Source organism: Coturnix japonica, chromosome 23 (genome assembly GCF_054131305.1).
Source record: "Coturnix japonica strain WE chromosome 23, WE-NBRP24, whole genome shotgun sequence".
In the NCBI taxonomy this organism is placed as follows: domain Eukaryota; kingdom Metazoa; phylum Chordata; class Aves; order Galliformes; family Phasianidae; genus Coturnix; species Coturnix japonica.
This window is the reverse complement of record NC_140685.1, coordinates 10,335,437-10,356,043: the sequence shown is the minus strand read 5'-3', so window position 1 is coordinate 10,356,043 and position 20,607 is coordinate 10,335,437. Positions and strand designations below refer to the sequence as shown.

Below are 20,607 nucleotides of genomic sequence, written 5' to 3'. Positions count from 1 at the left end.
GCGCAGTAGGGTCGCTTCCGGTATGGTGCATTGTGGGATATAACGTGGCATAACGAGGCATCTGGCGGTCGCCATTTTGAACATGCGCATTAGCATCGCTTCCGGCAAGGTGGATTGTGGGATATAACGAGGCATAACGAGGCATCTGGAGGTCGCCATTTTGATCATGCGCAGTAGGGTCGCTTCCGGTATGGTGCATTGTGGGATATAACGTGGCATAACGAGGCATCTGGCGGTCGCCATTTTGAACATGCGCAATAGCATCACTTCCGGCAAGGTGGATTGTGGGATATAACGCGGCATAACGAGGCATCTGGAGGTCGCCATTTTGATCATGCGCAGTAGGGTCGCTTCCGGTATGGTGCATTGTGGGATATAACGTGGCATAACGAGGCATCTGGCGGTCGCCATTTTGAACATGCGCAATAGCATCACTTCCGGCAAGGTGGATTGTGGGATATAACGCGGCATAACGAGGCATCTGGAGGTCGCCATTTTGATCATGCGCAGTAGCGTCGCTTCCGGTAGGGTGTATTGTGGGATATAACGTGGCAATTGGCGGTCGCCATTTTGATCATGCGCAATAGCGTACTTTGCGGCAAAGTGCATTGTGGGATATAACGCCTCATTTGGTGGGCGCCATTTTGTTCGCGAACAATGGCGTCTCTTTTGGCGGAGGGGATTGTGGGATATCAGTGAGACGTTCTTATTTCCGGTTCCGGCTGTGGGGGGTGCAGCTCAGTTTCCGGCTCTCCGTTTCCAGTGTTTCAGCCATGGGGCTGCGGGGGTTCGGGGATCCCGGTTGGAACCGGAACCGGCCGCTTATTTACAACGGGAGTCACGAGGAGATGGGGGAGGAGCCAGAGGGAACCCGTCGCCCCATAGAGACCCACTGAGCCCCATAGAACCCCACAGTGAGGCTATAAGGGTACGCAGCGCCATTTTAGGGCCAAATCCGGTTTTTTTTTGGGGGGGGGGTGACAATAGGGTGCTGTTGGGGGTGATGTTATGAGATATATGCGCCAGTTTTAGGACGGCAGTGCGCATGCGCCATTCTTAAAGCGCCAGTACGCATGCGCCAGTTTTAAAACGCCAGTAAGCACGCGCCAGTTTTAGGACGCCAGTACGCATGCGCCAGATTTTAGGACGCCAGTGGGCATGCGCCAGCTTTAGGGCCGCAGTGCGCATGCGTATGTTTTAGAGCGGCAATGCGCATGCGCCTGTTTTAAAATGCCAGTGCGCATGCGCCAGTTTTAGGAGCGCAGTGCGCATGCGTATGTTTTAGAACGACAGAACTAATGGCTGGATCGGATGAGTATTTTCGTTCCGGTACTGGCTCGTCCGCATTGATATCCGGGTAGTGGCCCATGAGTGCTGTCCTTCCGGATCTGGATGCGCATTGATGTGTGGAAATTAGCGCATGCGTTTTGCCGATCCGGAAATGACACGAGAACTCGCTCGTGCGTACTGTCATTCAGGAGCTGGCGCATGCGTATTGTAGTTCATGCATTCGCTCATACGCATTGACTTAATGGTTCTGGCGCATGCGTGTTGATGTTCGGCACTCGCGCATGCGTACTGTCTTTCTCGATCTGGCGCATGCGTTTTGTCAAGTGGCTGGTACGGAATGATGCAGTTCGGCCGTTTCGCCACGCGGTGGCAGCAGAGACAGTGGAAGGATTCGTGCGGCTCGTCTCATTGCCCCACCAACCCCCGGCCCAACTCCCCTCTCCTCCTCTCCCTTTTCCTTCCCTTCCCTAACTCCATCCCAACCCTACCCCTACCGTAACCGTAACCCCAACCACCATAAATCCAATGGCAGCAGACAATTTTCACAAAATGGAATTCAGAGTTTTATTTCCAAAAAAGCAACATAGTGTTGAAAAAAAATCAGGTTCAATTAGTTTTCATCTGATTTGTGCGGCTATAAAAATAGATTCTACTCAAATCCATGAAACCAGCTAGAAGTACCACAGCAAACAAATACCGGAGTTACTCATTCAGATACCACATACAGCAGTCACAGGAATCTAACATATATTATTTCATGTCTTGTTTTTTGTTAAGTCAATTTATAAAATGTTCGTTACGACAGAAACAACCATATGATTTTTAAAAATGGTACAAAAAATAATTTTATACCAGTTGGAGGTAACAGTGCGCATTCATTAAAATCCTGCACCAATGCAGTAGTATTTATAATTTAAAACCCAGCCCAGTAGAAAAGAGAAATGTGCAAACATTCAAAAGTTAGATGTAGTCAGAGGCTTGTGGTGCATTAGACCTGGCAACCCACTTCTAATTCAAGGCAGGCTCCAAGAGATGTCTAAGGAGGCACTAAAAAGGCAGGCCAAGGCAGACATGCATATGCATGCAAATTGCAGCTCAATAGCCTGCGATGCAGGGAACACTGATGTGCTCTCCCCAGGGACAGTTTGCCTAATCAGTAGTAGTATGGCACGCAATCCAATCCCAGGAAAGTCCTTGATGAATTCTGGTCAGTCTGCTGTGGGATATAAGAACGCAAAAGCCATTTAGAAAACAGAATGTTAAAGTTAATGAAATTAGTATTTGGCCTCTTTGATGTGTATCATCGAGTCACTTATAAGAATTCCTTCCAGGCCCAGAAGCTCCAAGAATATGTATATCTGCACACATGCTCCTATGATAGACGGGAAATTATTCTGAATGACTGTTCTGCATAATAACTTTCCCTCTCCCTGTCTCTATCTTCTGCCCATGGGTTTTCATAATTAATACAGACTCATGTTGCTGTTGTCGCAATTCAAACATTTTCTCAAGCACAGCAGAAGGGAAGAAGAGCATCCTGTGCATTCTGTTCTGCTTAGTGAAGGCATCCACTTACTTGAGAGTCCTTACTAAGTTTCAACAGATTATTGCTGCAAGCTCTGGCTGCCATTCATGTTTGTTTCCTGTTAAGAGTCACGAAGGAGCCTTCAAAGGCTCTTTATTCATTTAAAACTGATCCAGCATATTTATGCATGTGGTACATAAGGTGCTGAACATAAGGTCACATGAGGTGACCTCAATGCAGCCTTACAGTATCTGAAGGGAACCTATATCCAGGAGGGGAGTAAACTCTTCGAAAGGGCTGATAATAGCAGGACAAGGGGAAATGGATTTAAGTTGAAAGAGGGTAGATTTAGGTTGGATGTTAGGGGGAAGTTCTTTACTAGGAGAGTGGTGAGGTCCTGTACCAGGCTGCCCAGGGAGGTTGTTGATGCCCCGTCCTTGGAGGTGTTCAAGGCCAGGTTGGATGTGTCCCTGGGCAACCTGATCTAGTATATGTGGAAGTTTGGTGGCCCTGCCAGGCAGGGGCGTTGGAACTACATGATCCTTGAGGTCCCTTCCAACCCAGGTCATTCTGTGATTCTGTGAACAGTGGTACTCTACAGCACACAGCCAACAGATTCTCATTCAGACCAGAGTTCTGCACTATTGCAAACCATTTATATAAGCAGAATGTTATAATTTTTGTGTTTTTCCTTTTGCTACTTCAGTTAGCCAGAAATGACTTTAGCCTCACCTACCTCCTCCATTACTTAATCTATGTCCTATTGGTCTTCTTGCCAAATTTCTTTCTGCATAGCTCCTGCAATGACACAATACAAGTTCTGTTACTGCAATGTAGTACGAAGACATTCTCTCCCAGCTGCCAACAGAAAACCAGGATTTAGTGTCCAGAGGAAGTGCACAGCGCAGAGCATGTCAGGCAGTCACTTATCCTTACGCACCAGCAGTTACCAATCCCACCAAGCTTCCTGCATTGTTGCAAATAGTAGTCCTTTGTCTACCTTTCTGTAGCCCCTGGCACCTGAACATCAGTATTCTAAGGATACAAGATAAAGCCCCGCACCCATGGTGGTAGTTCAGCTCTACTGTACAGACAGAATGGGAGCAGAGATACTGAATATGTCCAAGTGACAAGTGTCAAGCCAGGATTAAAACTCCAAAGTCCCATCCTCGGCCAACTAAGCCCATGTGGCCTGACCTTAGATCAGTATGGGTTGACACAAATAGAAACCTGTATGCGAATAGTCAGAGTCCTGTTCCTTTGGGATGTGGGAATGTGATCTCTCCTGCTTTTCGGAGAGAAAGAGACAAAACATTATTCATTAAAAAAAAGAAGTATTGGGACAACATGTGAAAGAGAACCAGCATCTCTGATACTCTTTTTCCCTTTGACAGTCCATGGGACACACACATGAACAGGCTCTAGCACAAGGAGCTCAGTCTACCATCTTTTGTTGGGCACTGCCCTACTGCCACTAGCAATGCCCTCCCTTGTCATCCCCACCCTTAGAAACAGAAGTTGGTAGATACTCACCCTCTTCCGCCCTCCAGAGTACTTTGGATCTCCTTCAGGACTTCTGGAAATTGCAAAAAGTTAAAACAGTAAGCTAAGACAGCAGCGATCTGCTTTCAAGGTAGCAGACTAGCTGCATTCCGCCTCCCAGCAGAGAAGCTTTTAAAAGATGCTTCCTTTCACAGAAGGTCACACAGCAGTGGTGTACATGAAAACTAAAATAAGCAGTTGGTTCCGGCTGTCATTTCACACAAGCCTTACAGGAAAGTAAAGGTCCGTCTCTTAACGCTGTGGAGAATGCAGCTATGTGGAAGAACTCCTGCCTTAAAGGCATGACTATCAGCCCAACCCTTATTTCTACTAATTAATGGGGAAAAAAAACAGCAGTATTTCTACCAGTCTTGCATAATTGCAGATCACTTGGGATTGAATGCTGGAACACAAAATCCCCAACAACTTTCTTCTTTTCCCACCAAGAAAGGCAGATGCCCTCATTTTACCAATATTTCATCTCACTCACTTTCATCATTGAGTAAGGCATGATCCATCAGCCTCCCAGAATTCCGTTCTAAAAAGTAAAATTAAAAAAAAAACAAAACAAAAAACAAAACAAAAAACAAAACAGAAAACAAAAAAAGTTGAAAAAAAGCTTTTATACAAGGATATTTCTCCTTCCTTGTATGGAAACCATCAGGTCACAGCTTGAACCAGTGACTGAATGCCTGGTGAATGGGCATATTCAACCCTGCAAGTACAGGTGGAATCAATTCACCTGTGGGATCAGAAAGGGTGGACTCTGGGTCTGCACCTCCCTAAGCTCATTTAAAGGCTGACAGTCTTGAAGGAAGAATCTCTACTCAGAGATCACTTCCTATGGGGTATCTGGTGAGCCCTGATCCTCAAAAAGGGATGAGCAATTCCTTCCTTATTTCTGGATTGCAACTGCTACATTTCACAGGTGAACTGAAACCGGTTTGAAGCAGCTATATCTGCTACCACTCATGCTTACATTCCTACAATAGAACTGTTTTGTTTTTTTCCCTTATGAAGTACCTGTCAACTATACTGAATGGTTCACAACCCTCACATATGGACATGTTTTTTTTCCAGCAAGACTATTCGGCTAACAAAACATACAACCTGTAATTTCAGACTTATCTTCTTACAGTCTCTTCCAGAAAAAGCTACCATTCTATCCTTTCCAGGAGGCTTCCCTAGTTTCTCTTCTAACTTTCCCTTTTCTTAAGGAGAAAATAACATCTTTCTCATTGCTAAAGTACTAGAAGCATTAACACGTCATCATGCTATCCTGAGTACAAAAATTTATGCTTACCATCTTCTCCATAGTCACCTGAACTTCTTCCTGAAACCCTGGGAAAGAAAAGGTGACAAAACACTGACTCTGAGACAGTAGGTGCAGAGAATTCATGATTCCTCTTGGCAGCTACAAGAAATTCCACTACACATTAACTAAATGTCTTGTTAATCAAGAATGCAGTGAGGGCTTGAATATTTGTTGGTGATAAAGAATTCTATGGACCCGAGAGAACCTGAATAGTCTACCGTTATTTACTGAAGTTCTGAGAGGCGGAACACACTGTTCTCTCAAAGCAATAATTTAACTTCTTCAGCAACAAACAGCCCCCCAGGCCTCCAAGAATCAGGTGTCAGTCTGTTAATGTTGGAAAACAATTAACACAAGCTAGAGGTTAGCGTTTATGACTCCAGCTTAGGGATACCAATCCCAATGCTTGAATGCTTTGCCCCAGCAGCTGTACAAAAGCAAGAAAACCATCAGGGAGAAGGCTCAATGATCAGATGCAATCAGAGTTTTACAGACTTTACCTGTATTTTCTTGAAGCATTCTCCATGATAGACCTACTGTGCATGTGATTGTTGCTTGAAACTTCTGGCACATCCACAACACACCGGGGCTCCACTAACCATTTGGTAGAAAGGGAAAACCTCTCAAACTCCGATGGTGAGATGAGATAGAAGCCTATAAAGGATTACAAATATAAAAGACATTCTCGAGTCCAGGAAAATAGAGGCTAGCAAAAAAAAAAAAAAAAGAAGAAAATTACCCTATATTCTAAGGGCAGAAAGGGTTTGCATTTCCTCCTTATTTAATAAGGTAGAATCATTGAGGAAGACATTACCTCAGTTTCCCAAGGATTGGTTAACCTAGAGACTGAGCAATATTATGTTGAAATACAACCACCTTGCAGTGTTTGCATTCCTCAAAAGCAGCAGAAAAAGATGTAAAAACTGAACTGCAAAGAAGAGATGAGCCTTCAACAATCATAAAACGTTGGATGCCAATTTTTACACTTCTGAGTGTTGAGCCACAGGTAATAGGAAACATAGTGCAGCCATTTTTACAGAGAGCCATTCTCATATCTCCAAACACCAGAAGGATGGCCAGAACAGCCAGTTGTAAACATTAAGCCTTACAATCACTATTCCACTGTTTCAAACATCGAATCATAGAACCACCAAGGTTGGAAAAGACCTAAAAGATCATCCAGTCCGACCATTCACCTATTACCAATAGCTCCCACTAAACTATGTCCCTCAGTACAACATCCAAACACATGGTAGGGTCAGATATTTTGGGAAAAGCATGCCTTACCTTGACCATATTTAGTGAAAACACAGGATGCAATGCCACTTACATCCTCTTTACGAATGCAAGGGTAGCGAATCTGTAACTTAAGGAAGGGCAGTGAGATGATCTGAACATCTCCCAGGTTAGTCAGGACAGCCAGGTCATTTTCACTGTAATCATCGGTCTTGCAGCTGCCGAAGTTAGCAACCATCACTTTTCGTACTCTACAGCCTTCCAGTGCTGTCAGTTTGAGCTTCAGTTTTGAGCTAACCTTGGGCAGCGTAAAGACCTGCCAACCAAAACAAGATACTGATGTCTCCTTCCTGAACAAAGGCCATGGCCACACCCCAACATATGTGGCTGCTCCTTCCTTTAACAGTGTTTTCATTCACAGTGAATACACTCAAGTGTAATCTGAGTCAATCTGCTTTCCCATTCATGGGACAAGAAACCTGCCACAGTCAGTGTTAGAATCTGTTTCTGCTCTGAATCTGCTTGTTCTGATAATGGGGTTTTACTCTTCAGGCTGCAAATTGCATTTCTCTACTAATTATCTCAAGATTATTTCACATTTGGCTATAAATTTTTACATTAAAAAAAAAGGGGGGGGGGGGTTACACTAACTGTGCATTCTTCTGTATTTAAAAGCTTACACCAAGCTACTCAAAGCCTTCTCCTCTGCACTGACTGGTTAGCATTCTGAAACATGAAACTTTTTGGCTGGTTCATAGAAATGCCTACCAACTGTTGCTGCTGTGCAGGATTACAACCAAATAAATGATCACAGTCAAAGCTGTTTCCCTAAAGCTGAAGCTACCTCATCTGAGGAGTATTAAAAATACTGGAATAAAATGTGTATGTACACCATGCACATCATTATGCAGAACATCCAATTTGTCACCATACACCTAATTCATGGACTATACCAAACAAAAATGCCACCTCAGGAACGTTATAAAAGTACTGATGAATAAGCACTCCCAAGAGTTCTCCTGCCACTGAACACTGCACAGGAATCTAGCAGATCTTAGGTACAAGTCCAAACATACCTCCTGAATGACGCTCACCTTAAATTGCTCTTCAGATACCACCAGTAGTTGATGGCTGCCTTGCATATCAGGGCTCTTAGAAAGGTCATGTGCTACTTCCAGAGGTTCTGGGAGAGGTACGTTGTGCCCATCCAAGACAAGTATACTCACAACAGGCGCCCTGTGCATCAGCTGAATTTCTTTGGCTAGCCAAACGAGATGAGAAACAAATATAACAGGAGTGTAGCCAGAGACACTGTTAAAAACTCACTCACTTCCTCTTCGAGCTGGAGACCGATACAACATATCCATAGAAACACTGACTAAAAAATTTAGGAGTTAAAGCATATTTGAACATAAATGGTTCTTGTGAAACAGCAACCATTATTGCATAAAGATAACAGGTAGAGCTGTCAAAATAAGGTATGCGCACTGTGGCTTGATATTAAACTTCAGTGGCAGCTGATGTAAGTTTAGACTTCTGAAGTTAGTGGGAAATAAAGCTGAAGTACATCAGACAGTGCTGCAGTTCAGTTACTGTAGTATCAATCTAACTCAGATGTAGTTTCATTTAGCTCCACTCTCAAACAGCAGTCTCAAACAACAGCTATCTTACCTTCCTGTTTCTGTGGTTAAAGACACGCAACTCACATAAGTGATAGCTCAGATCCACAAGGACACTTGCTTTCACAAAGCATACTTACCCTGCTCTGCCCTGACAGGTTCATCCATCCTTCTCTCTGCTGGCGGAACATGTAAACAGAAGGCAAAGACTGTACCTCCATTGGTGCCTGCCCACAAGGATGGGCAGTGGCGGGAGCCTAGAGCAACAAGAATGCTCGTGAGCTAGCCACCTTGGACACAAAGGAGTTATTTACATCCTCTCTTCATTTGCATCCTTAATAGTTTTATTTTAGGAGCAGACTTGCTAGGAAAACTACAGGTTCTTCTTAGCACTTCCTCTTTCCAGTGTGCCTCTGTCAGAAGCTCTGAAGTGTGAATGCAGCATGTGAGCAAAAGGAACAGAATGGTGCTTCCATCATTCGTAAGAACTACTGCATCCATTTCTCACATTTGTATCAGGCATGAGCTAGGGAAACTTGGGCACAGTATCAGCTTGGACTCTGATGCACAGTACCCAATCACTCTCAGCAAAATTAAATTCTCTGCTGGGGCAAGGAAGAACTTCAAAGCAACGAGATAAGGAAAAGCTTATACTCACAAGTCAGAAGTTATTCTATCACATTTGAAAGCCATACGTACAGACTGCATCCAAAGATGAACTACTACTTGCCTTGGATTAGCCAGCAGCTAGAATGGCTAGATAATAATTCTGCATGACAACAGATGCTCTTGTTCTATACTAGTTTTTTGGCATGAAATAAAGTAGGATACAGAAGGTGCTGAAATTTCCTGGCAGCAGATCCTAATGCATTCTTCAGCAAAGGGAGGAAAAATATATTCGTAAGAAAGGAGATGCCTTTTTTACTCACTGTCTCTCAAGAAGGTATCAGCAAAATATAAGGTGCGCACAAAGCCAGTGAAAGAGTCTTCTGCAGATCGGGCTTCAATCTTCCGCTGGACCGGAGCCAGTTCCATTTCCTGCAATATGTCTTGGTCAAATTTGCCATTTGCTTCATGTGTCTTCAAAAATGAGGAGACATAGGGATGAAAGTGAAGTAGTAAGAACAGCATCAAAAGAAAGGAAAAGCACCTTTATAACAGTGATCATATATATATTCTAAATCATAGGTTCAATTTGTGAAGAGTATATTTCCACTAAAATTCTATTTTTATTTAATAGCTAGTAGCAACGCAGGTCATTTTTTGCCATTACGTACCAACAGATAGAAGTATGTAAACGATCTCCTGCTCTAGGCAGTCTAAATCAGGAACCAACACGTTCCATGTTGTAAGCAGATGGGACCCAGAAAAGCGAACCCCTCACCTCTGAGGTATTTCCACCACCTCCTCGTCGCTTCCTACTGGACACTCGGCTTCTTCTAATCCGCCTGAATGACTGACGGAGGGACTTTTTCAAGGACTTTACCCGAGACAGTGGGCCTTCTAAAGCCAGTTGATCACTGGGATGAAGCGTACATCTGAAAGGAGGGAGACATACTGTCAGTTTCTACTGACAAACACTCCCAAGAGTCTAACAGGACACACACAAATGGCTGTACAAGAATACGTTTGTCTTCTTGAAGATCTTCAAGGACATAGACAAATGAGGCAGAGCTTCTTGTTATACTGACTGCTTTCAAGGTACCTCTTCTTGTGACATGCTCAGTTGGCAGTTTCACATCATCGTGAATAGGGGATTACTCAGAAGTAAGATACTTACTTGACAAAAACAAGTCGTTTCTGCTGGTGGTCAAACAGCCCAAACCCATGACTAGTACCAAAGGCCACAAGCTTCCATTCAGAGTGAAGGGCCAATGAGGTGACGACAGCTGGTGGCTGACACTGGACAAGGACAAGTGGCTGAAAACCAGCTTCAAATTGAACAGGTCCATCTCGAGTTTTCAGTTTCTCATGACCTTTCCATCGATAGCCTTCTTGGTCCTGCAGGAGATCTGCTTCAACATGATCAACAACATGTTCTGCATCTTCATCATTCAGTTCCATCACCAGTACCTGAAAGAAAGAGGACAAGTTCTGCTACAGCTTCTATTGTTCAAGCAGTCCTCCAAGCTGCAGTCCTTCTAAGCAGATGTAACACCATAGCACTTCTCAGATCTCATAAGGAATTAAATAAAACCGGAAAGATGGATCTGACAAAGTAGAGAACTACAAAAAAAACAACTCCAGCAACTGAACCAGTTCACCGCTACATAAACAGACATTTCCAACTTTAACATATCTCCAAGTTACACTGAGACAATATGCACTAAAAGCAAAGTTTATTTCAGTACCTGCCCTGCTGTACCAGCTACAGCCAAGTATCCGCTGTATTTACACAGATAGATCTTCTGGATCCCAAGTCTAGGATCATCACTATAAGGGTCAAAGGTACCAACCTAGGTGAGAGAATACACAATAGGTAGCCTTTGTAGATGCATTAATTATGCCAAAAATCAAAACTGCTCAGGTTTTCAGAAAGCTTCCACAAGCAACAGCTATTTTACCTTGCGAAGTGGAGGCCATTCATCCTCACCCACTGTGTTCATATTATCATTGGGATCAGCATCTGTGAGAAATACTCTCACTGTGCTTAGCTTATAAAGAAGATGTAAGCAGACACCAGATGCATCCCAGAACCGCACAGTGCCATCTTCATGCCTGTACGAAGAAAAGAAAAGCTTCATAACCTGCAAGACTAAGTTCTGCATTTACACTGCTCCCTTTGAACCAATTTGGATTACTGCCTGCACTGCTATACTGGCATTTGTTAGGAGGAACAGGTAACTAAATATTCAGGATCACAAATAAAACAACATTATAAGCTAATCTGTGGATGCCACATCCTGTTTGCTCAGAAGCAGAAGATTAAGCTAGCCTTGCAAAGCAAGCAAATCCAGCTTTGAGATTTGTGAAGTTGCAGCCTCCTCTCTACTAAATAAGCAGACATTTAACTGAGGTTTTTGTGTAAGATTAAGGATGAAAAACAATTGAAAATGGCTCTGTGATTTATTTATTTTTTAATAAGTACATACCCTGTTAGAAGCAAGTCCCTCTGAGGAGGATCAGGAGCTATGTTGGTTCCACCATCAATTGGCCATGGCTACAAACACATTAAGGGAAGACAGTGACTTCCTAGGCAGCAACAGTGCGAAGAGAATATACAGCCAGAAAGATAGCATGAACTTCAGTGCAAATGGAAGTGAAACAGTCTTGCTGTTATAGCATTTGTTTGGACTAGATGTTCTGACACCAGTTGTGCTTTTTAGTGTAAGACACTCTACACATTTCCTCAAGAAGCTGTGCCAAAAGCTCCATGCTTCTAAATAATAAGTTTATTACAACTGACAGCTGAGAATACACAGATTTAAGCCTGAAAAAAAAAAAAACCAAAAAAACCCAAAAACAAAAAAAAACCAACCATATTTTAATATCCCACCATGAGTAACTGTTGGTAGTGCTCTGGAAAAAAGCCCTTCTCAACTCTATTAAGAAACAGGACAATGTCTGCTGAGGACTCATCCCTTCACATGCAGTCAACAGTGCAGACCACCCACATAATGAGCAGTCAAGATCTTAAATATACAGGAAAACATGTACCTTTAAACCTGCCATACCATATTTGAGTAGTGAACATTCTGCTTGCTCCCAGCACTGATAATCCTCTCCCAGAGTTTCAGTGGGATGTTGGAGACATGGTGTGAACAAGTGATGGCTGAGCAGTGGAGAGAAGCCAAGTATGGAGGATGGACTGCTGGCCAGCCTGCAGATTTTAAGTCTATAACTATCAGCTCTTCTTCTGCCAGCACCACCATAGCAGAAGGGTCATCAAACTCTGCAGAAACAAGATTCATTGATGTTGACAAAAATCACTACCCCAGATTAACAGAAATAAGCTTCCAGTAAGACTTATACTAAAACTGCAATCATGGAGCTCTACAGAAACTTGTTTTTGTTGGCAATACCACTTTTTATTGGGCCTATTAAGGCACTAATATTAATAAATCTCAAGACACTAAAGACTTGTGTTTCTTTACCCCACTGCTGGGACCATCAGCATGACTGTATGGATTACACAGCAGAATAAAATAAAATGCTAGCAACATCCATGGCTACATATCGCAAGCTCACACACACAACAGAAAAATACGGTCATAACTCTAGACTTACCTACAGCTAATTAACAGCATATGGTGCATAGAAATGCATACAGCCCAGAAGTGACCCACTTAGTGCTGTTTAAGCCACAGTTCATCTAAGTTAAGCTGCTTAAATACAGTAATGCCTTGGGTTCTACAGAACTTTCCTCTGCCTGAGCTGACAAGAGTTTCCAATTCAGCTCTCTTACTCCTCAGTTTTCCCCAATTCTAGAGTGCTGTGCCACATTTTCTGCACTTCTTAATGAATATGCACATCATACAATGTATATTTTTAAATACATAAGATTTAAAAAGAAATCCATTACTATAGCCTTGTAGGTGACATCTGACACAATCAACAAAATCCTTCTTTGTAACTAATAAATTAAACCAAGTGGAAAAAAATTAGCCTGAAAGGACTGTATTACAGTAGCACGTGTATGATAGCCACTATAGTAACTGGTGGGAAAAAAACAGAAACACAGATCTAGTAATGGTTAAAATATCTAGAAGAAATTTAAGTCAACACATAGCTCTAAATGTGTTGTCACAGTAGGGGGCTCACACTGATTACCACCCCAGACAAAAGCCAACTAGCAGCTTTTTGCTGACAATCTCTACTCTCTTGCGCTCTCACTTCCCCCAGAATATACTTGCAAAAATACATCTATAAGCAAGCACATACCCAAGGCTGTTCGCTCAGTAGAATTAACTTCAAGTAATTAGTACTTAGCACCCCATCCCAAGTTTCATCTGACTGGCAACAGCCATAATGCAGCACTAATCAGTTCATGAAAGAAAAATTTTACATTCGGTTTTAGTTACTTTATTATGTGTTGTCATTCACAGTTCCTAATGAACTTCTAAATAAAGGGCAGATATGATATTGCCTATAACATCATGCATGATCAGCCCTGCACTATATCTACTACTGCCAGTATAAACTTCCTATACTATTTTAAGATATTATTTTCCCTACAAAGGCACATATCTGAACTCAATGCTTATGGCAAACATTTATTTTAAGATGCTAAAGTAGCAAGCATACTATCTTCCCCCACCCTCCATGGTACAGTGGAAGAAAAGGCAAAATATTCCTTCAGCAGAAGTAAAAATCTAACAAACTACAACATGTTGCGGAATGAGTGTTATCTGGTATTTCGCTGTTTACATTCAGGTTCACCAGCAGTAAGTAAATTAAGTTCTCTACATACTGACCCTGGGTTCTGTTCCCTCTGCTGATTTATTACCCAGAGGCCTAGTCAAAAATCCTGGTAGTAATTAAAAGTAACAGTTTATCAGTGGGAGTAAATTCTATTTTTAATTATTGCCTCCTTTGAAATGCTGTTTCCAAATAGCAATATTCAGATCCTGATTTCACTGCCTGGTTATGTCCAGTGTCCAGCTTACACAGACATGAACTTAAGAAATCTTTTCTCACTAATGAAGTAGATAATATTTTAATGAATGTAATCAGCCCATTCATTCTGTCAGTATTTTGTACTTCATTTTTGAAGGACAAAATCTCTCACTTCGAGTTCCAAAAAGCCCCCATACAATTCAGTTTCTTCACAATTCATAAGCTACTTACACCAGGCAGATTTCTAGATGAGTACACAGCTATTCTAGCTCTTCAGTGATCACCTGTGACCACATACCTGCAGTAGGCTCTGAACTGAAGATGATAAAGAAGTCTATCACCCGTGATGTGAAGTCAAAGGCTGTCTGCTGGCTGCCATGAATAACGGAGATACTGTGCCGGTCACCATAACTAGCCCGGGGCATACCTCCTTGGAATATAATGTAGGGAAGCCTTAAGAGAAAGACAGTGGCATATGCTGAAATAAGGAGCTGAAATAAGTAGTAAGCACAACTTCAAAGACATAATGCAAGTCAAACTTTGACAAAAAAAACTACATCTTAAAAAGCTACTCTGAAGTGCTCTTATGGTATTGCACGCTGTATCCTTTCAGTACTTCTTGCCAATGCTAAGGATGAAGGGATATATCACAGCCTTACCCATTCCTTGTTGTCTGCCAGTAGATCTTGGAGATGGCCTTGCACGGAAAAGGACCTAAGAGACCAGAGTTAGTTACCAAAATTCAAGAAGTGCATCCTCACTTAAGACGCTCTTTATTCTGCTTTACTTCGGTCAGCTCAGTGACCAAGAAAAGGAGAGTCACCTGAACTAGTAAACACAACTTCCCTACACCAAGCCACATCAGACAACAAGTCTTCTGGGACACGCTGATCACAGTTACTCCTCAGGAAAACAACACTTGGACTCAGTGGAAGTTTTGAGCTATGTTGCCGATGGCTAATAGGGTACAGAAGGTGATTAATTAGAGAGGACTGCTTAAAAACGCAGACATTCCTGAAATTAATTCAAAGCTTCTAATGCTTCCATACACTTGAAAAAATGAGGTCATCCCTATTTTATGTGCTTTTGCAAATCAGAGGCATCATTTCATCACTTCTCAGGTAATCAAAAAGTATACTGAGCTCACTACTAATTACAGAAAATCCAGGCAACTCCTGTTGAACAGGACACTTGAAATAAAACGATGAGCTGAATCACCAATACCCTTGTTCATAAAGAACAAAAACATTCTTCTAAACATTTGCTCTTCATATTCAAGACTGACTCAACAATACCAAAGGAATTTAAAAATCCAAGAAACAGCTGGACTGAAATCAATTAGCCCAGGCTCACAACCCACTGAAATAGCAGCTCTGCCTTTTCCTGTCAGGATTAAACACTGGAGACAACCCATTGTGAATATCCCGCATAGGCTCAAAGTTTTGAGCCTGAATGTACACACAACAACTAGACCTCACTTACTGACCATAAGGCACAAGGTTTTCCAGAGGCAGAGGCTGCCTGTTGTCACTGGATACTGGCCACTGTGTGTAACTTCCATCATAATGACAACTAATGAATTTACTGCCATCCCTCTGCCAGTAAAGGTTCTCCAGTTGCTGAAAAGCAATAAACAATGATGTACTCTCAGGTTAAGAGTAAGAAAAAGAGGGGAACAGCAAGGGGGGAAAAGGGGAAACAAGCTTTGTCAGGCTCTTCCTGCAACCACTTATCTTCAGAGTGCCCTGAGAGGAGAGAACTCTTCCTCCCATAAGAACTACCTTTGGATTGGTTTAATACCTGGCTGCCCAGGAAATGGTGTGTCACTTTGTTATTCTGGCAGTCCCAAAGGACAATCAAGCCCCTGCTGTACCCAATCAGGATCTGGTCAGGGTTTTTAGGATGCTCCTGAAGGGCTTCTACCAATTCACATGACCGTCTGTTGCAGTAATCTTCAGGTATCCTGCAGAAGAGAAAAAAAGGTTTATTTCTGGTATAACTCATATCACTGGTATATTACAAGTGTAATAACAGTTGAAGTATAAGAAAGAAATTAAGCAATAAAATACAGTTGGAAGAAAATAACTGCAATCATTATGCAAATCCTTCAAGAAGCAGAAAAATCTAATGTAAGGCCTATAACCTATAACCTGCCAAATCAGCCTGCCTGCATCCAGCACTTCCCTCCCTTCACTCAAAGCTTACAGTGAGTTTTGGGATTGGATCCCAAGATTGTAATGCATACAACTAACAGCACAAGGTTTGCAGATTAACTCCCAGCACGCACTGGGTTCTGCTCATGTTCAGCACCCCCATAGCAACAGCGCTAGGTTGACCAGGACTGAAATCACTGCCTAACATACATCATGACCAAAAATTACTTTCACAGAAGTCCTGCAGATTTGGAAAGTGAATAATGCAACAGCAAGGCCCCAGTATATAACTGGGGGTGATATCTGAACAAAGGATGCCTGTTCATGGGATTCCAGTTCCACATAGGAGTGCATACCCACCACTGCAGCACAGCCTCAGAGGTTATGGTCCTGTCCTCCAGGACTCTGAAGGATGGCAGCTCTACCACGAAGATGTTGCCACTCTCTGTGCCAAGGTACAGGACTTCCCGTGAGGAGTGGGGAAGGACAGCTGTTATCTGAGTGACACTTGGCGGAGAGCTGGAGATTTAAAGAATCTAGTTAGCTACATGCAAGATGGTTATGTTTCCTAAACTTGAGAGAACCAACAACTCAACAGGATACTTACAAGTGTCATTTGTTTTATGGGCAGAGATTTTGAGCTAGGCATACTTTTTTGAAGGCAAATTCTAGTGTTAAGGCAAATTATGTCAAAAAAAAACTTTTGACAAGTGTGTGGACAAAGAGACAGATACCTTTTTACAGTGGTCTCTAGAGGAGCTAAAAATAGCTCCTTCAAAATTGGCAAGATTAAATGAAAATAAAATCATACTAGTATTTAAGTCTGACAGATGAATAGATGTATTTCACCTTAAGATTTACAGTTCCTGTACACAAAGAAGTAGATACACAACATCAAACTTAAAAACAGAACTTTTGCCCCAGAAATTCACACTTAAATCAATACAATATTAAAATGTGGTCTCCCAAGCCCTAACCAACTCTTGCAGGTTTCCAAGCGTGCTTCTTTAATTTGCTTATAGGAATCACAGAGTCTGTAAGATCAAGACAAACCCTACCTAAGATAATAACAAATTTCTTCCTTGCTAAGCCAAACATAGTTCAAAACCACTCTTGAAGATTACCCAGGTGGCCCTTTCAATGTGAAGCGATGATCTTCCCGCAGCTCACATGCTCCACTGTGCTGCTTCAGGCTCCAGAGATGCAAGCTGTTATCATCCAGTAATGTCACCAGCTGGCACTAAAATAGCACACAATAACTTTTTTCAGAATCACAACATCAAATACAATACAGAAAATCTAATGATTAAGTTGCTGCTGTAAATAATTCTCTCTGCTAAAGCAGGATCAGGGCTTGTAGCGGAGGGCATATACACACACACATAGAGCTACACCCAGCTGCACAGCAGCAGCTCGGGAGGTTAACAGCTAGGCACTTGGAGGAATTAGTCTAAAAGTTGAAAAACCTCATCTATAGGACAACAATGACAAAGTTTATCACTAAGAGAGAATATAAGAAGTTAGATTTTTGGAAAAAGATCAGCCCACGCTGTAAAGCTCAGTAAGGCAACTCCAAGCTGTTAGTTCACCACCTTGCTCAGCATGGTTTGCAGCAACACATCCCAGCTTTGGGTGGGGCCGATACAGTCTACTACACCACACTCCTCGCATTCTTCATGTCCAACCTCATTCTGGAGAGCTGTGTCAGAGTCCTTTCATGGGCCCTGCCCTGCTGGCTGTGCATTCAAATTGAAGCGTTTTGCCTGTTGAAACCACACCTGGTGCAACACTCCCCACGAGAGTTTCAGGATGTACCATTAGTTACGCAAATAGACACCCAAAACCACTTCAAGAATTCAATCCCTCTCAGAACAGGCCACTTGTGCTACAATGGAGGACATCAGACAATAAAACACATGGCCAAGACAACAGTCTGCCAGTCAAGGGAAGGGAAAGTGGTTAGACAGCCAGCAGTCATTCAGAAAACTCTGCCCTTGCTAATTTTAGTTTATGTCAATAGCTATAAAGCAATCTCCAAATTGCAAGATTCAATAATCAGAAACACATACAGGCAGCAAGCTTAACAGCTGGCTAGATCAGCAGAATTGAGCTGAACTGCTGAAAAAGAGTTAAATCAGCTCAGCAGCAGCTGCAGTTCTTTTTCTGCAAAATACCACTCAGTCCTACTAAAAGTATAGGGGCTGCAAAAGAAGTTTTCATCTCTGCAGCAGATAATCTGAACTGCCCTGGCCTTACTACCATACTACCACATTACTTGAGATAAATGACTAAGTTAAAAATAATAAAGCTACTCTGTTTTACCAAGCATCTCCACAGCAACAGGTACTTCTGAGAGCACAGAATACTGGAATAAGTGTTACAGACCAGTGGCAGCTGAATAAACTCATTACAGGAATTCAGTTACCAGGAACAAACTCAACACATATTTAATAAAAGTCTACAAAAGTCACAGGGGCACTGAAAGTACACTCACCTTGTCAGGTATAAAGAGAATCTGCATTACAGTATTGTTTTCTTCATGCAAACCCATGAACTCCACCCCAGGAGCACCATATCTGAAGGTTTTGTTGAGGTTCTACAGTATTTAATATCCACATCTGCAGTTAACTGATATGAAGCATACTAGCTAGCAAGATGAAGAGAGATCAGTTTGAAACCGTGTTTTACTGGTAATGGTCTGGACTGAAAAAAAAGAAAAAACATGTCTACTTTGATTTTATGTGCTTTTGTGCTAAAAGCAGACTGCAGGAGAGCATGGAAGTTTACTTCATCCTTTCAGCATATGCAGAAGAGGTGCCTGAACCTTGTTTTCTGAATCTTCTGATTTTTCTTTTCCCCTCAGATATGTTTAGTGCCTTCCCAGACACTACAGTACTGCTTATTTGTAACCAAAAGACAGATGGCTACTGCTTGCATGCAAGACCAGACTCTGAACGCAAACAAGCACCAGGAATGATTAAGCAGGTATAGAGCACACCAACTTTTCCTTTCTGGGATGAGCAATCTGTCTGCTGTACGGTATACCTGGCTGGCACTGCACCACAGGAATCACTTCTATGCCTTTTATACACACATACAAAAATCAGAGCAAACCTTGCTGCTTTAGCTTTTTAAAAGAAGTCACCATTTTCAGTGTTTAGGTACCTGTATGGTCTAATACCTGTATGGTCACAAATACAGGAAGCTGAAGGCATTTCTGACTTCAGATTTAACCTCTGAAATACAACTGCTTTAAAGAAAAGAAAAAAGTCAAAAAAAAGAAAGCCTGCCCCAAATATTTAAACAACCTGGGAATTTATAGTGTGAAGGATTGCTAAACTTAGGCCAGATGTAATTTGACCTTTCGTACAACAATAATAAAGCCTTCATAGTTGTACACTCTTATGCTGCCAGAGAAATCTTGCTGAAACTGTTCAAAAGAATACAATTTGATGGCTCCCGACCGCGTTCCAATGGCCATAAGGTGGAGAAATGGGCTATAGCCCAATGCGCTGGGTTGATGGGGAAATCCATGTTCCACAGTCTAGCAAAGAGAAAGAAAAATCACTGTCAAAGAGCATGACTCATGTGCATTGTTATATACAGATTAAAAAAAGTTAAATATGGCATAGCAGTCTGAAATACAGAAATGAAAAAGCAATACTCTGAAACAGTAACCCAAACAGTTCTTAGTATTATTTGTAACTCTGTGTAAGCAAAACTTACTCAATCAACAAAACACACTAACACTCCACATCAACTTTACCTCTGGAAGCCACCTGGTCAGCATAAACCCAAAGTCTAATACAATTACTTCTTACTGCAAAACCAGCTTTCCCTATTAAATGCTAAGAAAGTCAGTCTTCATGACCTTCTCTTATTGACTGACATTAAGAAATGGTGCAAAGCTATGATGAAGTATTGAATAAACATGAGTGCTCACTGTGAATGCGAAACAGATTTGGGGGAAGTTGGGAAATTACTGTGACTGTAATGATTTCCCCAAAGTATAATTTACATTGCACCAGGACTGAGATTTGCAGTGTGCCACATACATCACAATTAGCAGTGCTGATACATTTATTCACTACAGCACAATGTTCTGCTATTCTTACAGGTTACAGCCAAGCTACTTGTAAGACCACTCCATTAGGCTTCTACAAATGCTCATGAACAGCTCTTATCGTTGACTGCAGGAGTCATGCATGCATAAGTGTTCAATACTGTATAGCTACATAAAGAAGGATTTGTGTGCCTGAAAACACTGTTATAATCCAACCTTTTGGGAAAATATGTTCTTCTAAGGCAAGCTTGGCAGCTACAGAGAGGAACTGGTTACAAAACAGCCCAACATCCATGCATACAAAAAGG

The 20,607-nt window shown here is 42.1% G+C and overlaps 1 protein-coding gene and 1 long non-coding RNA gene across 39 annotated transcripts in view; one reads left to right on the top strand and one right to left on the bottom strand.

Annotated features, from left to right (window-relative positions):
• The first annotated feature begins 814 nt into the window (after nucleotides 1–814).
• LOC146757354 (uncharacterized) lies at nucleotides 815–20,480 on the top strand. Its single transcript, XR_014936922.1, has 3 exons — nucleotides 815–928; nucleotides 19,100–19,221; nucleotides 20,354–20,480. It is a non-coding gene; the product is annotated as an uncharacterized LOC146757354 (long non-coding RNA).
• Nucleotides 1,830–20,607, bottom strand: part of LLGL2 (LLGL scribble cell polarity complex component 2) — a 29,967-nt gene continuing 11,189 nt past the window's right edge. For 8 of the 38 annotated variants that reach the window (XM_085523168.1, XM_085523180.1, XM_085523179.1 and 5 more), the window contains 24 exons: nucleotides 19,683–19,780; nucleotides 18,731–18,812; nucleotides 17,361–17,476; nucleotides 16,597–16,755; nucleotides 15,884–16,046; nucleotides 15,570–15,702; nucleotides 14,743–14,797; nucleotides 14,382–14,536; nucleotides 12,202–12,419; nucleotides 11,620–11,687; nucleotides 11,092–11,245; nucleotides 10,879–10,983; nucleotides 10,308–10,600; nucleotides 9,912–10,065; nucleotides 9,457–9,607; nucleotides 8,668–8,784; nucleotides 8,003–8,169; nucleotides 6,960–7,224; nucleotides 6,173–6,326; nucleotides 5,661–5,698; nucleotides 4,848–4,895; nucleotides 4,349–4,391; nucleotides 3,552–3,613; nucleotides 1,830–2,506 (listed from right to left, as the gene is read on the bottom strand). In XM_085523168.1, the coding sequence (XP_085379294.1) occupies nucleotides 2,499–2,506; nucleotides 3,552–3,613; nucleotides 4,349–4,391; nucleotides 4,848–4,895; nucleotides 5,661–5,698; nucleotides 6,173–6,326; nucleotides 6,960–7,224; nucleotides 8,003–8,169; nucleotides 8,668–8,784; nucleotides 9,457–9,607; nucleotides 9,912–10,065; nucleotides 10,308–10,600; nucleotides 10,879–10,983; nucleotides 11,092–11,245; nucleotides 11,620–11,687; nucleotides 12,202–12,419; nucleotides 14,382–14,536; nucleotides 14,743–14,797; nucleotides 15,570–15,702; nucleotides 15,884–16,046; nucleotides 16,597–16,755; nucleotides 17,361–17,476; nucleotides 18,731–18,812; nucleotides 19,683–19,780 (3,006 nt within the window). In that variant the 3' untranslated portion in view covers nucleotides 1,830–2,498. Of the gene's footprint in view, nucleotides 2,507–3,551; nucleotides 3,614–4,045; nucleotides 4,101–4,348; nucleotides 4,392–4,847; nucleotides 4,896–5,660; nucleotides 5,699–6,172; nucleotides 6,379–6,959; nucleotides 7,225–8,002; nucleotides 8,170–8,667; nucleotides 8,785–9,456; nucleotides 9,608–9,804; nucleotides 10,066–10,307; nucleotides 10,601–10,878; nucleotides 10,984–11,091; nucleotides 11,246–11,619; nucleotides 11,688–12,201; nucleotides 12,420–14,381; nucleotides 14,537–14,742; nucleotides 14,798–15,569; nucleotides 15,703–15,883; nucleotides 16,047–16,596; nucleotides 16,756–17,294; nucleotides 17,477–17,828; nucleotides 18,015–18,730; nucleotides 18,813–19,682; nucleotides 19,781–20,607 lie in introns of those variants that run through there. The other 30 variants (XM_085523167.1, XM_085523177.1, XM_085523176.1 and 27 more) reach the window with 15 other exon arrangements.